Source organism: Bos taurus, chromosome 1 (assembly GCF_002263795.3).
Source record: "Bos taurus isolate L1 Dominette 01449 registration number 42190680 breed Hereford chromosome 1, ARS-UCD2.0, whole genome shotgun sequence".
Taxonomy (NCBI): Eukaryota; Metazoa; Chordata; class Mammalia; order Artiodactyla; family Bovidae; genus Bos; species Bos taurus.
Genome location: NC_037328.1, coordinates 23004615 through 23029938, shown reverse-complemented (window position 1 = coordinate 23029938; position 25324 = coordinate 23004615). Strand labels below are relative to the sequence as shown.

At 35.3% G+C, this 25324-nt stretch overlaps 1 protein-coding gene across 1 annotated transcript in view; it reads right to left on the bottom strand.

The window, feature by feature from the left end:
• Positions 1-25324, bottom strand: part of LIPI (lipase I) — an 80539-nt gene that overhangs the window by 17313 nt on the left and 37902 nt on the right. The window contains exons 5-9 of the mRNA NM_001435069.1: positions 17712-17801; positions 16358-16525; positions 14526-14630; positions 7029-7140; positions 2314-2490 (exon numbers count right to left, since the gene is read on the bottom strand). Coding sequence (NP_001421998.1) covers positions 2314-2490; positions 7029-7140; positions 14526-14630; positions 16358-16525; positions 17712-17801 — 652 coding nt within the window. The remainder of the gene's footprint in view (positions 1-2313; positions 2491-7028; positions 7141-14525; positions 14631-16357; positions 16526-17711; positions 17802-25324) is intronic.

The window sequence follows — 25324 nt, the reverse complement described above, 5'->3', positions numbered from 1 at the left end:
GATAAATTTGATCCCATCTTGTCTCAAACGTTAAGCATAAATCAATGAAGGAACTTATTTCCCTGGACAATCAGAAGAATCGAATTCCCTGAACACAGTGTGTGGTTCAGAGATATGAATTTGCCCAATGAAAACCAGTGAGATGCAGTGGGATCTTTAAACTTTATTTCTTTTCCTGTGGGAGTTGAACTTGGAATCAAGTAGGTATGGGCAACTGACTTAATACCATGAAGACTGAGAATGAAGCAATGTTAATGCCTGAGCCAAGAGATACCACACAAAAATCCTTCATGCTTTGAATGCAGCCAAGCCAGAAGCCACATCTTCCATGGAATTTCAATTACAACTGGCTACATAACCCGCTGGGCTTCCCAGGTAGCCCCAATGATAAAGAACTCATCTGCCAATGCAGGAGACAAAAGAGATGCAGGTTTGATCCGTGGGTCAGGAAGATTCCCTGGAGAAGAAAACGGCAACACACTCCAGTGTTCTTGCCTAGAGAATCCCATGAACAGAGGAGCCTAGCTGGCTACAGTCCACTGGGTCACAGAATCAGACATGACTGAAGCAACTTAGCATGCACATATCTCCTTTATCTTTAGGAATTTATGCTTGGATTTTCTGTCTTTTGTAAGTTTTTTCTTTTTTTTGAACCCTCATCTCCTGCAGTGGAAGTGCAGTCTTTTTTTTAAAAAAAAAAAAAATCGTATTTACTAATGTCTGTGCTGGGTCTTTGTTGCTGCACATGATTTTCTCTAGTTGTGGCGAACAAGGGCTACTCTCTAGTTGCCCTATGCAGGCTTTTCATTGCAGTGGCATCTCTTGTTGCAGAGCATGGATTCTAGGGCTTCAGTAGTTGCATGGGCTCAGTAGTTGTGGCTCCTAAGCTCTAGGGCACAGGCTCAGTATTTGTGGCATACAGACTTAGTTGCTCCAGGCATGTGGAATCCCATGGGATCAGGGATCAGGGATTGAACCTATGTCTCCTGCACTGGTAGGCAGATTCTTTACTACCAAGCTACCAGGAAAGCCCTGTAAGAGGTTTTTGCTTGCTTGTTTTTGCCTGCTGTAAACCTTGTGACTATTATAAACACTATTGTGCACTTAAAACTTTGCCAGGAAAGTAGATCTCACTTTAAGTTTTCTTACCATGATGACAACAATGAATAAGTTAGTTAGACAAAGGGGGCAGAGGGAGGGAGCTGGCCTCTTGCTTTACATTTGAAGAGTGGGAGATCCTTAATGATCAAGTTATTTGGTGAAATCTGTACAGTGGGGGTGTATTGACACCATTTAAGTGCCAGAAACAGAGCATGTAAAATTACAACAACCACACTTCTTTATTTATATTTACCATCCTGAGGCTCAGAGAGGTATTAATGGAGGAGACCAGGGGAATATGATGGTGCAATAAACTTGACCTCTCTAGGATCTATTTTTTGAGCACTACAAATATAGTTCCTACTCTTATATTTAGTATAGACTTTACATAGTTAAAATAATAGATATAGAGATCAGTTGAAGGTTAAAAATCTTGCAGCTCTAGTCCTTTATATATGACTGCCCTCCCCACCACCAAAGTTTCTTTCTGTCTCTGATATACTTGTCGGGCAATGGTGTTGCTAATATTCCTAACTGATGATGCCCATATATTTGATATTTTTGTAAGTATTTTAGTCAATGGCAAAAGTAAAATTACCCTTTGACTTTTTTCCATTACAATAACTTTTCATTCATTAACTTTTGAATGACTAAATATTCTCATACCAAAAGCTTACAAAATAATTTATAAATTATTTCAAAGAATTTTCCAGCCCCTCTCTGTGAATATATACCTCATCTAAATGAATATTCTTACCACTTACCATTTTTATTCTCCAAAATTTCTTATTTACTATGTTCAACATTCACAAAAAGGTAATTGGGAAATCAAGTATATAAATACAAGAACATAAAGAGGAATAAAGATAAAGCGTTGCAGTCAACAAAGGAAGAGACATTTTTAGCAATCCAGAACTCTATTGAAATAACTGTTAAAATTCTAAGGCAGACATTTATTTAACTTTTTTCATGTTTACTGTATCTCATGAAGTAATTATATATCTTTTTTCTCTGCTTGGGTAATATGATTCCAAAATAAATCTCATTTAAGCCAAAAAATTTTATATACCTTTTAGATTGTCTACTGTTTTTATAAATATAATCTAAAATATACAATAAACATTTGAGTACATGAATTTTTAAACCACTCCTTAGCAAAGGAATATTTTCAAGTTAAAAGATAACATTGGAATTAGAATTTAGTTTTCTTACCTTTCTGGATATGTAAGTGATTTTAGCTTGAGAAGCTGAATAGTGTATTTGCACATGGAACATTGTTGATTTGAGCTTTGAAAATATGCCAAACCGATGCTTGAAATATTTGCAACATCATTTAAAAATTGACCAAGAATCTTGAATTCTTGAAGTTTATAAAATATTTTGTGCCTCCTAAATATAAAATTTGACATCTCATCATACTAGTAATTTGAAATGTAATACAACTTTAAAATCAATATAACCGTATCAACGTTAGGTAGAAATATCAATCTTACAGTGAAAAGGCCAAACAATAAAATATGTGACATTTATTAAAATAGTATAAACTAATTAAAAACAAGATAAAGTAAAAAGATATGTAACTCCCACACTCAAATATTTGGGGAAAATATTTTGGAGAAAAATTGGGACATCTTGTCTTTCCACCTCAGTGTCTAGATTCTACACTTGTCTAAGATTAGAGAATCCATATTTTGCTACTTTTTATAAGCCCCTGAACAGCTATCACCATTCTGTGAATAGACTGGACCCACAAATAATAATCCTTTCCTGTTCTGTGCCACTTTATCATATCATGGGTCTGCCTGCCTCTAAAGGAAAGAAAAAGGGAGGAGGAGGAAAAATAAGAAGAAAGAGGAGAAGGAAAGAAAGGGAAGGAGGAGGGGAGAGAAGATGGGTGGGAGATGAAGGAAGAAGGAAGGAATGAAGGAAGAAGAGAAGAGAAGGAAAAGGAGGGGGAGGGAAGGGAAAGGAAAAGTAGAGGACAAGAAATTTTTAAAAAAATGTGTTAAATAATTTCTTTGTTTGAGGCACCTGTCACACACAGAATGGCTGAAAAGCAACCTGCGGCACACCCAGCACTTGTGCCATCTTATATTTGGCCTGTTCCCTTCTCCTTTGGATTCTCTAAAGCATCTAGACCCCAAAGAGGTTGTTATCACTCCCCTCAAAACCCATCCCTGTCAGAGTGACTACCTCCTCTTTCACAGAACATAATGTCATTGGTCACATCTCTAACTTCTGTCCAAGAACTTATCTAGATTTCTCAGAGATACTTCAAAGTCAGCGTATCCAGATGGAAACATTGTTGTCTTCCCCACAAAACTCATATCTACTCCATTCATTCCAAATACCGACTGTTTGCTCCTGATCACCATGTCTCTACCTCCAGATGAGCCCTGTCTAATGAGACCCAGACAACTGTTATTCACCATGTCTACTTGGATATCTCAAGAATGCCTAAAGCTCAGTAAGTTCAAATTTAATGACATGTTCCCCAACACTCACCTCTCACCAAAAGCCCTGTAGCTCAGAAACTTCCTTATAATTTTACATGGAACCACAATGCACTGTCCATACCAGACAACTAGACTTCACCCTTCAGATCATCCTCTCTTTCAACTCCTACATCTAATCTATGCTATGTGCCTACACTCTTTGGGATATCTTGAATCTTCTTTGCATCCATCCTCATCCTCATTTTTTCATTCCACTGAAAACACCTTATCTCAGGGCACCATTGTTCTGTGCCTTTATTCTTACTCTCCAATCCACTCTGGTCAAACTGTTTTTCCAAAACAAAACCCCAGTCCTGGCTCTATCCAGACTGCCCCAAAGCAAATACTTTATTGGTTTTCACTTGCTCAGTGACTAAAATAAAAACCCTTGAACATGTCCTACAAATTCTAATTCCTACAAAATCTAGGTGCTTTCTACCTGTCTCATCATTCTCTTCCTTCCCCTGACTCTGTTCTCAGACATATCAAAGTTCCTTCAGCTCCTGAAATGGACTACACTTCCTCCTGCTTCAAGAGTTTTGCCTTTGTTGGCCCCTCTACCTGGAATCAGCAGAGCAGATTAACTTCTGCTCCTCAGTTTTGTCTCAACAAATATAAAAAGTCCTTAGAAAAAGCTTTAGTGACTCCACTATTTTATGTTCCCATACGTTATATGGTTTGCCTCTAGACATTTTTCACAGACAGATCTTATTTACATAATTTTATCACTACTCGTTTATTTTATATCCTTTATTAGACTATACATTTAATGAGGGTAGTATCATGTTTTTCTCATCCTAGTATATTCAGCTCCTAGTACAGTGCCTAGCTCAATATGGTGGTGGTGGTTTAGTCACTAAGTCATGTCTAATTCTTGTGACCCCATGGACTGTAGCCACCAGGCTCCTTGGTCCATGGGATTCTCCAGGGAAGAATACTGGTGTGCATTGCCCTTTCCTTCTCCAGAGCTCAATATAGATATTAAAAGTTGCTTGGGGAAAAAAAAGTTGCTTGGAAACAGAAATAGCGAATATCATTATTTTATTTGTATTATGCACAGGAAGTTCCCCACATACAAATCTTCAAGTTGTGAAGTTTCAAAGATGTGAACATGTGTTCTCATGTCCAGTCACATGTTAGTCCTTGTGTCTGGTGTACACTACGACATGCATTAATCTTCTACAAGTAGCTGCACACAGTAAAGTACACAAAAGCACTGTGTAGAGTACAGTAGCACGGCTTCGCTATCTCAAGCGGGATGTCTGAAAGCAAGTGGACAAGCAGCAGAGACATAGCTGGTACTACGGTACTTTTCAAAGTACTGTACTGTAAGATTGAAAATGTCTTCTTTATTTTTTTTGTCTGTTTGCGTTTTATGTATTATTTGTGTTAAAAGTATTATAAACCTTACAGTACAGTCCTAGGTAGCCAATTCCAATTGTGTTAGTTGGGGACCTAGGCTAACTTTGTTGGACTTATGAACATACTCTCGGAACTCATCCATACGTAGGGAACTTACTGTGTTTGTAAACTCTATCTGCTCACTAGACTAAAAGTATGAAGGAACAGAAATCTAATTTTCCCTAAATTTGTCCTTAATTTCTAGTACAGTTCAAGACATGTTATTGAATGGTTAAATTGGTTCCTCTCTTTGTATCTCCTAGCTCAGTGAATAACACCATAATTCAAATAGGCACCAAATTTAAAGCTCAAAGTCACTCCTAGTCACTTTTCCCTTCACTTTCACATTTAATTAATCACAAAAACAAATCTATTCTAAATCCTAAAATCCCACTTCCACTGACTTGATGCAAGCCCCCATTATCTTTCATATAAATTATCATGATAGCCACCACTCTGCACCTGTTTCACACTAATCTCCCCATTACTCATCATGTGAGGAGTCATTCTATCCTGAATACACAATATTGACACTCGGTTTTAAATCCTATATTGGCATATCAATATATTTGGCATCATATTACAATGTGTAAGTGATTTTTAGTGACATAGTACAAAAAAAAAAAAAACAACGCTATAGCATTCAGTATAAACATCAGAAAGCAGAACACATTTGCAAAAATATCCTAATTTTGCTAAGTGAAAAAATAACACATGCATGCATAGGGGCATGTATAAGAGAAAGAAAGAGGAGGAAGAGGAAGAGGTGGGGGTGGAAGGGAAGGAGAAATAGGAGGAGGAGGAGGAGAAGGAGAAAGAGGGATGGTTATAAACTAACGTAAATGGGAATATCCCTGCATGATGTAATTATAGATTATTCTCACTTTCTACTGTATAGCACATTTTCTCCAGCAAGAAAATAGTCCTATTTTAATTTTGAAAAGGGAAATAAAAGATCACTTAGAAGTCTCTCACTCCCATGGCATCTAAAACAGTTAATATCCCAAAGCATGACTAAATTCATTAGCAAAGAGTTATTAATAGAAAAACATGAAGGCCATCGGCCAGACTTAGATGGACAGATTTACCTTGTATATGGGTTTCATATTTTTACATTTTTCATGAAAAATGTACTCATCAGGTATTTGAATAAAATGCATCAGTATTTAAAATAGTATTCTGCACAGAACACGATTCTTTGAAATCAAGACTCATAATTTGTTTGCCTTCTGAACAAGCTTGAAACAACTGCTCTAGGACCACAGTCTGTGTGCTATTACTGAACTCAGCCACTTTCTATCTCCATGCCTTTGAAAGCACCCTCATCCATTCCCTGATGATAATACCATCCTTTTGAACATTTCCTTTCTTCTCTTTCTGGATTCCCATAGTTCATGAGTGTTTTGTTTCTCTAAGACTTATTACTCAAACGTGTAATTATGCATTAGTCTCCTCCAGTACTCTGTGACCTCCTCGAGAATGGTAACATTGCTATTTTAGTTTGGATCCCCATTATTTAGTGAAACACCTGAATACATTTGGTTGTGCTAAATAACACTTGAATAAGTAAATTTAAAAGCTAACAAAGCATGTGTCTGATAAGAATAAGTAATGAATCACAAATATATGTGTGCATGGGTATATACATTCATACACAATTTTAAGCAGTTTAAAGTAATAAACTATTGGGTTGGTCAAAAAAGTTCATTTGGGTTTTTCCACAAGATGTTACATAAAAATGTGGAAGAACTTTTTTGGCCAAATCAATATTATGGAATAATATCAATAGTTATTATAACAAATCCTAGGAGTGCTCAAAATTAGGTGGAAAGTTTTTTTCTTTTAACTCTTGCAGTAGCTAGATGTATAACATCAACAAATTATTTAGTTATATGACAATCAGAGATCCATTTAATATTTAACAATTTAAGACTCACTGCATAGAAAATTTATACTGTTGGGATTATCTTGAAAAGTGGATGCTTGAGAAAATATATCTTACGAAAGAAAGAGACACTAAATTATACTTACTCATAGAGCCTTGGCTCTTCAACGATTCCAAGTTGGTTTAATAATTTAAATGTAACATAGCCATCCTTCATATTTTTATCCAGAACAATTATACTGAGAACAAAATAATAGGCTACAAAACAAAAATGTGGAATGCAATTCATGTTATTTTTAAACTTTATTTTGGTGCAAATATGCATGTAAATATATATTTATGTAATCTAGGCACATACTATATCTGCAAATAATATTGAGAGGCACTCATTTGGTACACAGGTAATAGATTTTCCCTTTTGTTAAATTTTCACTAGTCTTGAAAAAATGAAAGCTTGCCAGTCAGTCATGAGTATGCTGAAAAGTTGGTCAAATAATTAGTAAATACTAACTGGTCTCAAAACCAAAAAATAGCAGAATTTAGGTTAATTAATTTTTCTCCATCAGTACATCTAAGGTAAATATTATAAGGTTCCTTAATTATATGATTAATAGTCCTACCTATATTTGCTTGACAAATATAATTCCCAATTTCACTGGCTATTTAGGAATGACAGTTATTTAGTCACCAAGTCATGTCCAGTTCTTTTGTGACTCCATGGACCATGGCCTGCCAGGCTCCTCTGTCCATGGGATTTTCCAAGCAAGAAGACTGGAGTGGGTTGCCATTTCATTCTCCAGGGAATCTTCCCAAGCCAGGGATGGAACCCTCATCTCCTGCACTGACAGATGGATTCTTTACCACTGAGCCACCAGGGAAGCCAGACAATAAAATTAGACAATCCTATATAGAGTGAGATCATAGTATCTCTTTTTCAAAATGTCATTACAAAAATTGATATAACTTTCAGAGGAAAAGATGCTGAACTCATCCCTTTACCCATTATTGCCTGGGCTACACAGAAATTTCCTATTCTCTGTGAATATTCCCAAGTATTATGCAAAACTCTTGGAAGACAATGTATAGAAACAGAATGTGGAATAGATGAACTTTTATTCTGAGATACACATGTACGAAAATTGAGCATGTTAGCTGTTAAATGTTTCTGTTAAACAGCTAAGAGTACTTAGATCCTTAGGACACCTCAAAGTAACTGGCCCTTATCAGTTGATAGCACAAAAGACATAAAGGAACACTTTTTACTTTGCAGTGACTACCCAGCATTAGATAAAATATCTTCGTCCCCTCACCCAAAAAAGTGGGTGCTCATATTGCTCAGATGATTCCTGGAAGTATGATATATTGAGATGTTACATAATTACCCTGACTCCTGGTATAATTACATAGAAATTCTGGGTTAAAATTCATAAATTAGGTATATAACCAAGCACAGATGAAGAAAGACCAAATACTAGGAGGCGGCAATGAAGAGAAATTAAAGGCAAGTCTTAAGAATTGAAGCCCTGGGTCTCTAAAGGACGTGAGAACTGGTTGTAGCATGGAGACAGAGACTGAAGTGTCAACTTCCATGCAGCACTGAGTGATGGAGCCAAAATGAAAAACCCTGCACAGAGTCAGGGACCTTAGCGCTCTGCTTTGTCATTGAAAGAGAAACTTGGAAAATTCTTCCTAGTGGTTGTGTATTAGTCTTAAGTGGAAAAAAAAAAAATTCCCTGAGACTAAAATAAACTCCAGGTAACACAGAATTTAAATTTACAAGTCCCTATTGGTTAAGGACCTCCATAAATTTACATGAAATATCCTCCAGGGTTATGGTACATAAATTCTGGAAAAAACAAAATCCACCTTGTTCTGAAGGGAGAATTTTGAAGAGCAGAGTGACGACAGTTTTCTATGATAAAATGTGGCATGAATATTTATTTTGAAATAACAAACATTTTTCATTTAATTTTAATAGAGACTTGGATTGAACATTGAGACTAGAAAATGATAACAATAAATCACGACTAAATTATTAGATGAATAAATAAGTATATATACACATATATAAGTTTAACCGAAGAAAACAATAGATTATTTAAATTAACAGATTAATAAATAAATGCATATATACATATATAAGTTTAACAAGAATAAAACTGTAGATTATCTCCATTAGATTACTAATAAATGAAAATATAAATTTATATTAAAACAAGAGAATTAATATCTTTTAAGTACTCAATGAAAATGACTCTCAGTGTAGAATTCTATTCTGGAGTAAAATTGCACTCCAGAGTAAGAAAACAATAAGGATATTTTCAGGGAAACAAACTGAGAGACATTACTTAGTGAAAAGTTATTAAGGATCTATTTTAGCAAGATAAAGATTAAGTCCAAAAGGGAGGAGATGAGGAGGGAAAAAAGGACAAGTTAAAATGTAGAAAACTGAAACTGGTAAATATAAGTGAGCATCTGATTAATGATAATATTCATAATAATTATTCATTGTTAAATAAGTGAAAATAATACAGAATATAATATTAAAGATAGAAAAAAAGGCACAAGATTTAAAGGCTCTATGAAATAAATTGTTGTTGTGTCAGAATCTGATAAATGTCTGTGAGGCAAAAAATGATGCATTTCTAATTATGAAGCAAAAAAAAAAGCAAGTCACCAGGAAAATATGAAAATCCTGAAACTATATAGCTAAAACTCACAGCTTCAGAATACATAAAGCTAAAACCTAAACAATATAACTCCTGCTAAAATAAAAGATTTAAACAGCATTTGAATTGTCACATAGAGAAAATGTCCAAGATGTGACTGAAAATTATCTGTTATACCAAGAACAAAGAAAATCACAACTCTGGTGAGAAAAGACAATCAACTAATGCCAGCACTGAGATGAATTAGATGCTGGGAAAATCCGACAAGGATTTTAAAGGAACCATCATAAAAATGCTTCAGAGTCAGAGGCTGTTGAAAAAAGATGAAGAAGTAGAAAAGTCTCAGCCAAGAAATAGACACTATAAAAGGAAATAAAGTAGACCTTACATAAATGACAACTACCATAATGGACACAGAACTTATGGGATAGTCTCAGTAGTAGAGTGGAAATAATAGAGGACAGAAACCAGTGAACTGGATGACAGATCAATCTGCCACTCAATCTGAAAACAGAGAAAAAACAGACAGAAAAAAAATGGACAGAACCCCAGGGACCTGTCAGACTATAGCAAAAAAAAATTATAATCGAGCTTCAGAACACTAAAAGAAAAATATCCTGAAAGCGGCCAAAGAGAAATGATGTGTTAGCTACAGGAGAACAACCAATTGAGTTACAATGAATCTGAAACCACAGAGGCCAAAAGGAAGTAAGTGATAACAACACTTTTTAAGTGCGAAAAGAAAGAACTCAATTCTATTTCTTATACACAGAAAAACTATACTTTGAGAATAACGGAGGAATAGAGACATTTTCAAAGAAAACAAAGAATTTCTCTTTAGCAGACTCATTCTTACATGTTGTAAGAAGGAACACAGAGGAATTGATGAAGTAAATAATTCTGGAGTATTCAGAAATAAAATGGAGAAGACAGTGGCACCCCACTCCAGTACTCTTGCCTGGAAAATCCCATGGATGGAGGAGTCTGGTGGGCTGCAGTCCATGGGGTCGCTAAAAGTTGGATACGACTGGTCAACTTCACTTTCACTTTTCACTTTCCTGCATTGGAGAAGGAAATGGCAACCCACTCCAGTGTTCTTGCCTGGAAAATCCCAGGGATGGGAGAGCCTGGTGGCTGCCGTCTATGGGGTCGCACAGAGTTGGACACGACTGAAGCGATGCAGCAGCAGCAGAATAAAAAGGGGAAATGGGAAAAGAAAAAAATATGGCTACACACAATAAAGTGGGCTTCCCTGTTGGCTCAGACGGTAAAGAATCTGCGTGCAATGAGGGAGGCCTGGGTTCGATCCCTGGATTGGGAAGATCCCCTGAAGAAGGGAATGGCAGCCCACTTATTCTTGCCTGGAGAACTCCATGAACAGAGGAGCCTGGCGGGCTACAGACCATGGGGTCACAGAGAACTGAGTGACTAACACTTTCACAATAAATTATCCTTACCCTTGTGAATTGATAAATCATATTTGATAATTGAAATAAAATTATCACATAATCTGATATTTGAGACAGTAATATTAAAAAGTGGAGAACGTAAAGTAACCTAAATGGAAGTGAAGTTCTCACATTTCACTTGAAGTGGTAAATACTGATACCAGTAGACTGTGAAAACTCACATGTGTATATTTAACTGTAGCAGACCTCCCCAAATATGTCCATGTCCTAATCTCCGGAACTTGTGAATATGTTACCTGAAATGGCAAAGAATAATTAAGAATTCAAATGTAATTAAGGTTGCTAATAAGCTGCCCTTAGAAGAGAGAGGTTGTCTTGAATTACTCACGTGGGCATAATACAGTTCCAAAGATTGTAATCACAAAGCCGTAAAGGTGAAAGAGGAGGACGGAAGAAGAGAATCAGAAAAAAAGTTGCAATGCAGAAGGAGGTCAAAGTGATTGTTTCTTCTTTATTCTTTGTAATAACTATTTTAGATATTCTAAGATATGTGCTTTTCAATATAAATTTGAAACAAGATTGTGTATGTTTAAAGGAACACATATAATTATAAAACTGTTAGAAAAAAATTTGAATGGAAATCTTCAGGACTGAGGGCTCATCAAAGAGTTCTTAGATATCAAAAGAATGTTCCTTGAAAAGAAAAAGCGATAAATTAGACTTCATCAAAAGTAAACCCTTTTGCCCTTGTGAAAGCCCTTGTGAGGAAGACGAAAAGACTCAAGTTTCAAACTAGGAAAAAATATTTGCAGACCAAATCTTCAACAAGGAAAGAAGGACTACCAATAAAAATATATGAAGAACCCTCAAAAGCCAATAGTTTAAAAAATCCAATTGGAAAATGAGCAAAAGACACAAACACACAGTTCACCATACAGAGAAGATATGCAAACTCATAAGCCATTAGGGTGACAAAAATTAAAACCTTAACAAGATATCACTATATACTATCAGGAAGGATAATTTTTTAAAAAAAATAATGACCAACACCAAATGCTAGTAAGAAATCACTCATTAGATCACTCATACTTTGCTGTGGGTAATATAAGATGGTCAGCCACACTAAAAATTTCTCAATTTCTTATAAGGCTAAATGTGAAATTAACTTCTGATTCTGTATTTATATTCCTGAGACTTTATACCAGAGAAATGATAAGTTCACATGAAAACATGTATACAAATATCCAAAGCAGCTTTAATATAACAGCCCAATCTAAAAACATCCCTAATGTTCTACAACATATGAATGATTAAACAAACTTTAGTGCATACATACCATGGAATACTATTCAGCAATAAAACGAATGAATTATTGATACATGCTGCTGCTGCTGCTGCTAAGTCACTTCAGTCGTGTCCGACTCTGTGCGACCCCATAGACGGCAGCCCACCAGGCTCCCCCGTCCCTGGGATTCTCCAAGCAAGAACACTGGAGTGGGTTGCCGTTTCCTTCTCCAATGCGTGAAGTGAAAAGTGAAAGTAAAGTCACTCAGTTGTGTCCGACTCTTCGAGACCCCATGGACTGCAGCCTACCGGGCTCCTCCGTCCATGGGATTTTCCAGGCAACAGTACTGAAGTTGGTTGCCATTGCCTTCTCCAAACATAGTGAATAATTCCCTTTATATAAAATTTTTCAAAATTACAAATTTTTAGGAATATATTAATGGATGTTAAGAATTAGAAACAGCAGGATATGAAGGTGGTATTAATATATATAGCTATAAAAGTGCCACCCAAGAGGTCTGATAGTGATGGAACAGTTCAATATATTCACTGGGGTGATAGATACAGAGCTCTATATATGATGATTAAGTTATAGAGAACTAGACACACACACACACACACCAGTGAGGAAATATAAATAAGATGGATTGATTGTAGCAATATCGTGTAATATTCGGACATGACTGAGTGACTGAACTGAGTGATATTATATTTATTCTATAGTGTTACAAAATTTTACCACTGAATAAAGTGCACACTGGATCCCTCTGCATTGGTTCTTACATCTGCATGTGAATCTAAATTTAATTCAATAAAAATTTTAATGAAAAAATGGATGAGCCCAATTCTGAATTCTGAAAGAGCCTCTTGAGGAGGGCGGAAAAGGAAAGTGAAAAAGCTGTCCTAAATTTCAACATTCAGAAAAACTAAGATCATGGCATTTGGTCCCATCACTTTATGGCATATAAATGGGGGAAAAGTGGAAATAGTGGCAGATTTTATATTCTTGGGCTCCAAAATCACTGTTGACAGTAACTGCAGCTACAAAATTAAAAGACACTTGCTCTTTGGAAGAAAAGCTATGACAAACCTAACAATGTATCAAAAAGCAAAGACCACTTTGATGACAAAGCTCCACATAGTCAAAGCTATGGTTTTCCCAGTAGTCATGTCTGGATGAGAGAGCTGCACCATAAAGAAGGCTGATCACTGAAGAACTGATACTTTTGAACTCTAGTGTTGGAGAAGACTCTTGAGCAGCCCTTGGATAGCAAGGATATCAAACCAGTCAATCCTAACAAAGAGCAACCCTAAATATTCATAGAAGGACTGATGATGAAGATGAAGCTTCAGTACTTTGGCCACCTGATGGGAAGAGCCAACTCATTGGAAAAAATCCTGATGCTGGGAAAGATCAAGGGTAGGAGGAGAAAGGGGCGACAAAGGATGAGATAGTTGGATGGCATTACTGATTCAATGCACATGAGTTTGAGCAAACTCCAGGATATAGTGAAGGACAGGGAAGCCTGGTATGCTGCAGACCATGGGGTTGCAGAGTCGGACACGACTTAGCGACTGAACAATTCTGAATGACAGGACACCTCACAAACATTTAAAGAATATCTTAAAAATTGGTAACAACTTTGACTGCAAAATACCTACAGTAACTGACCAAAAATATCTTATTGGGTCTATTTCAAATATTTATTTCTCAGGAACCAGAATCAATGGCAAACCTATGGAAATGTATTTTATAATATTTTCATATAATAGGATTTGCTTTATTTAAACCACTTTAAGCTCCTGATCACTAAACAGAATAATTTTACTTTTTTTAATACTTCCTCATAAATCTAATTCGTTAATAAGTTTCTTAGATTTTCTCCTGTTCTCCAAATTTTCTCTTCTTGTTTAACTCTAAATAAATTGGCAAGATTATTATTTACTTGCGCATTTTGTATTTATATAATTTAGCTTGTTTCCAAAGGGGCGCTAATAGTGTAGATAGATGTCTTAAACTCTGTGAGTTGTTATATGCTGACATAACACTAAACATGGGAGAATAATCATGGAAATTGAGGGGGAAAACAAAAGACATCGATTGTTTTTTGGAAGAATATTACCCAAAGCATATGCTCATTTTATTTGAATTTGTACAACTGACCCTCTAGCAAATTTTAAAGTTCCTTGAAAGCACATAATGAAATTTGAATTTTGGATAAAAATTGAATTAGTATATAAAACTAATAATTAGTTCATTTGTTAACAAATATTAACTTACTACAGAATGGATTTGTTCCAACAGTATCCAAAAATACAGTCGTCCTGAGAGTTGTGTTTTCTATCCTTTCTTTTAAAATATCTTTCCATAGCTCAGTTTGATAACCTGAGATTTGAGAAATAGAATATTAGTCATTGAACTTGCATCAAATAGCATACAAAAATACCTAATTACTGAAAAGAACTAAAGGATTGATGTACTATAATAATAATTACAATTTATGGATTTTTATAACTTAAAATCACTTTTCAAATAATTTCACATCCTATTTATTTCAACTATAACAACTCTTACATTGAAGATTCACAAATAAATCTACACTGTGGAAATCATATCAGATCATTGCATACTCCATATGGTTAAAGTCCATTTGCCAAAGTCTTTATTTATAAATTGGTAATTTTACTTGAAACTCCTTTTACTGAATTCAGCAAAATAAACTAATTAGATAAAACTTGAACATAAAATTTAACTCCATGAGCACAGCCTCCAATTCTCTTATATACATATTCATGCTGATACAGCATGTATATGTACACATTATACACACAAGGTATATAGTATAATATCACCTCTATTATATATGAAATATATATATAATCTCTGCTATATATATATACACAATACTATATACTGTATGTATAATATATATTTCAGATATAAACCTTATTTGTACATATAGAATATGTAATATACACACACATGTCTAAGATGCTTCCTACTTCATGTATGTGTCTATTTCTACTTTGTTACCTCCAAATTTGAAATCTGAATGCAGTAGACAGAATATTAAATTGAAAACTCAGAGATTTAACTCTAGTTTTCACTTGTGCCCTTAAGCAATCCACATGTTCACACTGGGTCACAATTGACTTTGGAAAAGCAACAGAACCAGAAAAGCAATCCCCAACATGAGGGCTGAAGAAAACCAATCCCACTAAGATATATTATATAAACTAAAATATATTCTAGACAGAGGGGTCTATGAGGAAATAAGTCTAGCAAAGCCTGCAGATTGCTTGCCTTTTCTAGTGATTCTCTACATATGTTAGTATATACCGCCTATGAAAGAAAATCACAGGAGGCTGTTTAATTCAGACTTTGTCATTGCTACCCATTTAATTGAAGCTACTTGGCTTTGGAAACATTTCTAGTAGACCTGTCATGATACGATTAGATGCCTACATGCTCATGACATACTTGGGGTCTGGTATTGTCTTTGGCAAACACTGAACAAGCAGCCTCTGAGATTCATTTCCAGCTTTAAAATTCTATTTTTATGTGGATTCTTTTTTCTCTATAATTTCCCACCGTCAGATTTCAGTTAATCAAAAGTTGCAATATTTAACTGTTCTTACCAAGTTTATTGATTTAGAAAGTATAAACCATGTGTGATTCATATCTACTTGCTAATAATAAATGCAAAGCTAACCATGGCTCATACCTCTTCACTTCTTAAGACTTCCCTTAAAAATACAAACTAACAGCAAAGAAAACCCTTAATATCACTAAAAATGAATAAGTTTCTTTCTTTAGTGGAAATATAGATGGACGATAGATCCTTCTGTGTATTAAGAACAAGGATCATCAAGAGGCCTCCACATGCATATACTACATGCAGCATGGAAAAGAGGTTGACCAAGTTCCTCTCACTAAGAACCTTAAAAACATTTACTAGGAAATGAATTATTTTCCCTGTCCCACAGAAGACTTTTCCCAAAAGTGTTAGTATATTAACAAGTAAACATGAAAGCTTGCAGCAGAAAATAATAACACAATTATGTTGTTCACTTTCCGCAAAGAATTAGAGTAATCATAACAATCTCTCTTACCTAGTTTGGGACATGATTTTCCCTTAAAGTCAGCACAATCCGCACATAGACCAGTCTTATAATCTTTGTATGAACGACAAGAAAATGAAATAAAATTGCAGCTTGTTTCCAAAGCTGCCATGAATAAGTAAACTGCTCTCTGGTGGTCGCATTTAATAAATTCAAGTCCTTAAGTGTTAAAAATCAAGCAGTTAGATGTATTAAGCCAAGTTCAAGTAAATTAGAAAAAAAATTTAAAGATTAAATTCTACCTAATGCTGTGTACTTTATGAATATCACAGTGCTGACTACAATGCAGTTTTATCTCAGCAACTTAATAAACGGTACCATTGGAAGCTTAAATATAGTATGCCTTTTACATGAGATATAGAAGAAATTTTTCTAAAGTAATAAAGTAGCAAAAATGTTTAATTTCAGTACTTTGACAAATTACACACACAGTGCTACCATATTTAATTATTAGTGTACACATAACTCCCTTCTAAACTCTCACCCCTAACATTCCTACTCAATGCCAAAGATACCTGTGCAAACAGGTGACATTAAAGATTTATCATGTCCCTTTCCTTTCCTAACTTCTCACATTCCTGTCCCTTTGATTAAACTACTCTAGTTTTTTGTGGCCTTTAAAGATGTGGTTCTTGACCAGTTCCCACTGTAGATCTCAGGACATTTCTCACCGTGGCTCTAAAGTAAGCCAAATTCCACACAGAGAGCAGTTGTTTAGCTCTTTATGCACAGAATGACCAAATGCAAGAGTTCATAATCTGTGAATAACACACAATAATACTGCGGTAATGGTTGGAGAAGAAAACGGCAACCCACTCCAGTATTTTTGCCTGGGAAACCCCATGGACAGAGGAGCCTGGTGGGCTATAGTCTATGGAGTCACAAAATAGTCAGTCACAACTTAGCAACTAAACAACAACAACAATGGTAAAAATTAAATCCTGAAACCAAACTTGTGTTATATGATACTTCGGCTACACATGCTTCTTCACTGACATAACTTCTGTTTAAACTTATAAACTAAAAATGATAAACCTATAAGATAATAGATTTCATCCATAATCAAATGAGATGTCTACTTCTGTTTAAACTTCTGTTTAAACTGATAAACTAAAAATGATAAACCTATAGGATAGTAGGTTTCATCCATAATCAAATGAGATGTCTACTGGTAACATTTATGAACTCAGAAGGATCAAATTAGATCATTTCCACCAATAACTCCTGAATGATCAGCAGTGGTGAAAAAACTGTTGACCACATATTAAAAAGGAAAAAAAAAACACTGATTTTCTTTCATTCTTTTGAAGCATGCACAATTTATTCTAAAATATTTTTTGTATACCTGAAAAAATTGATTTGGGACAGCCAGGTTGCTTTTTCCCTCCATTTGGATAAAAATCAATATGTCCCAAGGGTTGTTTAATGCCTAGACCTGAGAAGAAAAGAACCAAGAATCACAAAGTATATATAATCAGTTCAGCAACACATATAAAACAAAGTTTCCTATAAAATTCATGGACAGTAATTCAAAATGTGAATTGAAAAAAAAATTCTCTTTTTCAAAAGAGAATTTTTGGGGTATTATTTCCTCAATTTAACTTCTCATACAAATTACATTTCATTAATTTAATACATTTACATGTGATCAGTGTATTATGGGCCCATAACAGTTATTTGTGCTATGAATATATCAATACAATTGAAAAAGGAAGAGCAAAAAATCCTCATTGTAGTGGAAATTACATCCTAGTGGAAGAGAGACATCATAAACAAGTAAAAATGCAGTATGTCAGATAATAAGTGCTGCAGAGAAAAATTAAGCAGAATAAGGGACAGTGAATGTGGTAGGCTGGACTTTTAAATAGTTTGGGAAATTTTTTACTGAGGAGGTGAGAATTGAACAAAGATGTGAAGTGTGAAGGATGTGAGTGAGGCAGAATCAAGGAGGTATCTGTGTGCATACAGGCTATTTAAAGAATCCAGTTTATCTGGTATAACATGTGAGAGAGAGAGCACTGGAGGAAATGAAGCTAAGTCATTTAGGACATTTTAGGTGTGATCATTCACTCTCATTCTGGATAATAATGAATAGGATTTGATGACTCACTAACTGGAAAAATCAAAAGATGCTACTTCAACTGGAACAAGTTGGGCCAGAGTGACATGAAACATGTAGCTATGATTTAAAAACTTCTGTATACACTCATCCATTGGCATCCATGGGGTATTGGTTCCAGGAACTCCCCTCCATCTCCCACTCTCCCACAGAGACATGAAAACTTGAGGATGCTCAAGTCCGTTATATAAAGTGGTACAGCACAGTCGTCGCCCCTTGCCCACAAGTTCCACATTCATGGATACGGACAGCCAACTGTATCTGTAGAACCTTGGGACATTAGGGGAGGCGCAATTTCTAGGTACATTAACCAATATGGGGTCTGTAACCTAGGGGAGCCATAGAAATTGAAAAAAAAAAAAAGGTAGCAAGCTCAGAATATTTGGGACTGTGATCTCACTGCCAAGTAAGATAACAATGCTTTAGCTTGGGTTTCAAGAAATTTCTTACAACATAATGAACTCTTGAGAGAGATCAGCAATAGATTGAGCACAGCAAAGATAAGTACTTGAGTCTGACAGTAAGGATCAAGATGCAGCTACTTGATTTAGTTCCAGTTAGTATCAGAACAAGGTAACAGCTGGTGAGGCATTACCAGGGCATGGGGACACTGGGCATGAGGATTACAGGGAAGGGGGTACAGGGTATAAGGAGAGACAAAAGGCAACTTGGGTGACTTCCTCAGAATTCCCTGGAATCCAGGGAAGTGCATATAGGATTTGACTGTGTCAGTGGTAAGGATAAACTAACCAACTCCTCCTTCCATTCCACCCCCCACTTAGCTTGTGGAATTTTAGTAAGGATGAACAGTCTTCTAAATATAACCCCCATGAAGCCCAATAATTTTGGAGATCTTTAAAAATTCCTCATATTTGAACTCATCATAAGAGTTCTAAAACTAGGGAGTTTCAGGTTTAGAGCCATCATTTTCTCCAATCTGCATCTGAAGTAGAATCAAAACTAAGAAGACTGCTCAGGAATCAGGAAGAAGCAAAAGATATTTATTATTAACTTACAAGTAGCCCTTGATTCAGGCATGTCATTTCCCTTTTATCAGATGGAAGGGGCAGGGCAGTTGAGTCTGCTTGGGCCATTCATTCTCTTGGTTTCAAGAAGGGTGGGGAGAGCAGATATTTTTTTTAATTTTTCTTTTTATTGTAAAATATAACACATCCATGCAGAAAAGAACATAAGACATAAAACTAAAGATTAATTAATGAATATAAAGCAAGCAGCCACTTAGCTACCAAACCAATGTCAGGAAATAACCCAATAACCAGCACCTTACTTTTCTATAAAAATAAAAACCACTTTTTCTTGAAAAAGAAGCTTCCAAAACAATATATTTTATTTTAGCTCATTGTTGAAATACATATAAATTGACTCATATTTCAAGCATGCTTTTGTGTCTGGCTTCTTTCAATTATCAGTATATTTGTGATATTAGACCACATTGTCAGGTATAAATGTAGTCACTCATTTGTAATCATTCATTGCTATACACTATTTCATTGACACACATACCACAACTTATTTATCCATTCTTCTGTTGATGGACATATGTTGTTTCAAATTTAAGGTTAATATGTGTTAATACTATGAACATCCTTGAACACACACATTAATGCATATTTGAAAGCACATGTGTTGGTCACATACCTAGGAATAGAATTGCTGGTTATAGAATATGAGTATATTCAATTTAATAAATGATCCTAAATAAATTGCCAAAGAGGTTGTACCAATTTATACCACTACCAAACAACATACAAGTATCTCTGCTGTTTTACATATCCTCCAATAGATGGGTCTTATTAGGCTTTTTAATTTTAGTCATTCTGGTAGGCATGTGGTATTACATGAGGTTTTAATTTAAATGTTTCTGCTTACTGAAGATTTTAAGAACTTTCCAGTGCCTAGTTAGAATTTCCCTTTTGTAAAATGTCTGATCAAGTCTTGATTTAATTAAGTTCCATTTTTCTTTATTACTGATGTACACGACTTACTTACCAGTTTTCCTGTTTTGGCTTGCTGTTAGCTTTCATGAAGGGTTCTTTAATGAGTTCTTAATTTTAATACAATCAGACATCTTAATGTTTCAATTTGGGTTACGGATTTTCATGCACACTTTAGAAAAATGTTATGTTATGAATATTTTTAAAATAATAGTTCATAATATGTTTATTGCTTTTCCTTTCACTATTGGAAAAGAATTTTCCTATGCATTTCCGATATTTTCCTATTTTGTGTTTTATGGGCATTAGACGTATTATTTCATTTAGAGTTTTCAATTGACTGACTCAGAACCACTGACCAAAAAGTCTATAAATAACAAATGTTGGAGATGACATTAAGAAAAGGGAACCCTCATACACTATTGTAGGGAATATAAATTGGTGCAGCCGCTATGGAAAACAGCATGAAAGTTCCTTAAAAAAAACTAAAAACAGAACTACCATTGATCCAGCAGTTCCACTCCTGGGTATGTATCTGGAGTAAATTAAAACACTAATTTAAAAAGATACATGCTCCCCTGTGTTCATGATAGTACTATGTACAAGAGCCATGACAGAAGCAACTAAAGTGCCCATCAACAGATTACTGGATTAAGAAGTGAATAAAGTGAAATATTGCCATTTGCAGCAATGTGGATAGAGCTAGAGAATATGCATAGTGAAATAAGTCAAAGAAAAAACAAATACTATATGATATTACTTATAGGTGCAATCTAAAATATAATTCAAATAAATGTATATAAAAAACAGAAACAGAGTCACAGATATAGAAAACAAAACTACGAAAGGGGCTAGCTACCAAAGGGGAGAAAATAGGGGGAGGGACAACTAGGAGCATGGGATTAATACATTAAACAGACAAGCAACAAGGCTTTACTGCATAGCATGGGGAATGATACCCAATATCTTATAATAACCTATTGTGGAATATAATCTATGAAACAAACAAACAGAAACACTATGATGTGTATCTGAAACTTACACAGTATTGTAAATCAACTATTCTTCAATTTAAAAAATGAAACCCAGAAAAAGTGAGAATCATTTTCATACTGTCCAGCAGTATCAAAATCATAATAAATCTAATAAGTTTCATAACTCTGTATTTTACTTTACTGACTTTTTTGTCTACCCTTACGCTAATATGCTTTTGAACTGTGGTGTTGGAGAAGACTCTTGAGAGTCCCTTGGACTGCAAGGAGATCCAACCAGTCCATTCTGAAGGAGATCAGCCCTGGGTGTTCTTTGGAAGGAATGATGCTAAAGCTGAAACTCCAGGACTTTGGCCACCTCATGCGAAGAGTTGACTCATTGGAAAGGACTCTGATGCTGGGAGGGAGTGGGGGCAGGAGTAGAAGGGGACAACAGAGGATGAGATGGCTGGATGGCATCACTGACTCAGTGGACAGGAGTTTGAGTGAACTCCGGGAGTTGGTGATGGACAGGGAGGCCTGGCATGTTGTGATTCATGGGGTCGCAAAGAGTCAGACACGACTGAGCGACTGAACTGACTGAACTGAACTGAACACTAATATGACACTGTCTTCATTACTACCATAAGATTTAATAACTAGAAGGACAAGTCTTTGTGCTTTTTTTCTTCAAGAATACTTCAATGGTACTTGACCCTTTTCATTTCACATTAATCTTATAATTAGCTTGTGAGGTTATTTTTTTTTTAATGATTGGCTTTTAATAAAGATTGCACTAGGGCTGCAAGTTAGCTTGCAAAAAATTGACATGTATATAATATTCATGTTTGTATATGTGGTTTACTATCTTTTGATCAGTATTTTGGTCTGCAATGTTTAGTGCTTTTCTGCATAATGTGTTTATGCAATTTTATTGAGTTATTAGGACATAAGCCCTGGGATTTCTTTGGAAGGAATGATGCTAAAGCTGAAACTCCAGTACTTTGGCCACCTCATGCGAAGAGTTGATTTATTGGAAAAGACCCTGATGCTGGGACGGATTGGGGGCAGGAGGAGAAGGGGACGACAGAGGATGAGATGGCTGGATGGCATCACTGACTCGATGAACGTGAGTCTGAGTGAACTCCGGGAGTTGGTGATGGACAGGGAGGCCCGGCGTGCTGTGATTCATGGGGTCGCAAAGAGTCGGACACGACTGAGTGACTGATCTGATCTGATCTGATCTGATGCTATATTACAACGGCATAATTCTAGAATTTTATTTGCTAAGTCCTATAGCTGGTTTCACGGAGAAGGCAATGGCACCCCACTCCAGTACTCTTGCCTGGGAAATCCCATGGACAGAGGAGCCTGGTAGGCTGCAGTCCATGGGGTCGCTAGGAGTCGGACACGACTGAGCGACTTCACTTTCACTTTTCACTTTCATGCATTGTAGAAGGAAATGGCAACCCACTCCAGTGTTCTTGCCTGGAGAATCCCAGGGACGGGGGAGCCTGGTGGGCTGCTGTCTATGGGGTCGCACAGAGTCGGACACGACTGAAGCGACTTAGCAGCAGCAGCAGCATAGCTGGTTTCTAGAAAGAATTGAATTTTGTATATATAACTTATATTCAACAACCTTGCTAATTTTTCCTGTGAATTCTAATTAATTATCTAGAGATTCTTTGGGGTTATCTATTTATGCAAAATATCATCTGGAAATGATTTTATATTCATATCTTTTAATACATTTCTCCCCTTACTGCACTGAAGACATACAATTAAATGTTGCTGCAGAATGACAAGGACGGTATCCTTGTCCAGTCCCCAGTCTCAAAAAGAAAGTCGTCCATATTCCATTGGCAATATGACATTTTCTATTGATTTTTGGATAGATATGCTTTACCAGATTGTGGACTTTTACTTTTGTTTCCAATTTGTCAATTTTTCCATACATAAATCCTCCCTAGAGCTTTTTCTGCATTTACATGAGATCACTAAATGAATTTTCTCTTCTTTTGATGAGATGAATTAAGAAGTTGATTTTTGAATGGTAAACTAACTTAACTTCTTAATAATAAATCCAAGTTGGATGTGATTTGATACCAACTTTATATGTTGCTGGTTTACTAGTGTGATACTTGATACAGAATTTTTGCATCTTTGTTTTTAACAGAGAATGTCCAGCAAACTATCTTTTCTTCAGTGTCTTTCTTTTGATATTAAGTTTGTGATGGCCTTCTCAAACATTTACAAACCATTTCCTATTTATTTTTTATTACCTGAAAGTGTGTGTAAAAGTGGTCTTATTTATCACTTATTTATTTAGTAGAAAACAAAAATTTGCCTGAGTATTTAGTTGGAAGGATTTAAATTGAAGTGTCTCATCAATAATTATAAAACTCTTCAAATTTTCCCTTTTCATTTGTCAGAAAATGCTTTTGCTTTTTCATAAGAATTTTTCTACTTTATATATCATAGCATATGGTAATATATTTTCGTATTTATCTTAAATGTCACTCATTATATTGTATTACAATGATTTTAATACCTATAGTATCTATAACACTATTTCCTTTACTTGTATTGATACTGTTTTCTCCCCTCGTCCTATTTTTTCTCTACAAGGACCACTTAATCTGGAAGTAAAGTACAAATTTTTGGCTTTTTGAATCATTTCTAATTGACTTTTTATTCCATTTTTATACATTTTTATTAGTTTCTTTCTCAATATCTATAGGTGTGCTTTTTGATTAATTCTTAATTTCTGAAGATAGATGCTTTATGTTGTTGTTGTTCAGTCTTTAAGTCATCACCAACTCTGCAACCCCATGGACTGCAGCATGCCAGGCTTCCCTGTCCTTCACTGTCTCCCAGAGTTGCTCAGATTCATGTCCATTGAGTCAGTGATGCTATCTAAACATCTGTTGTCCCCTTCTCCTTTTGCCTTTAATCTTTCTCAGCATCAGGGTCTTTTTCAATGAGTCAACTCTTCCCATCAGGTGGCCAAAGTATTGAAGCTCCAGCTTCAGGATTAGTCCTTCCAATGCATATTAAGGCTTGATTTCCTTTAGGATCCACTAGTCTGATCTCCTTGCTGTTCAAAGAACTCTTAAGAGTCTTCTCCAGCACCACCGTTGGAAAGCATCAATTCTTGGGGACTCAGCCTTCTTTATGGTCCAACTCTCACATCCATATATGACTACTGGACAAACTATAGCTTTGACTATAGGGGCCTTTGTCACCAAAGTGATGTCTCTGCTTTTTACCACACTGTCTAGGTTTAATAGATGCTTAGATTATTGATTTTTTTAGTCTTTTAAAATATCTGTATTAAAAGCTGGACATTTACTTCTAGTCATGATTCCAACAAATTTTAATATGTAGTAACTTTAATATCATTGAATTAAAATATTTTATATTTCTATTATTTATTCTTCCCTCATTAGTTATCTAAAACTATGTTTGTTCTATAAATATATGGATTATCAACTTATATTTTTCTTATCTATTTATAGTTTAATTTGATTATAGAGAATATTACTCTTTATGCTTCCAGCTCTATGAAATACTTACATTTAATGGTATAGCTCAGTTTAGTGTTCCCATTATTTACTTTTATTTACTTGCCTGCTTTATGTGATTCTTTCTCTCCTTGCCTTCTTTTGGACTTAAACACAACTGTTTCACTTTTGTCCTCCATTAGCATGGAAGTCATGTATCCTTATATACTTTTTTATCTTTTTAAATACCTAGAGATTTAACAGAAAGCCTTGATTTATGAACACCAAATGTTGACAATTACTTTTAAACTTTCTTACATATAATTAAGGAACAAAGAATGCTTGAACTTCATTTAACAGCCCTAACAATATACTATTTTTGTATTTTAATTCTCTATACATTCCAAATT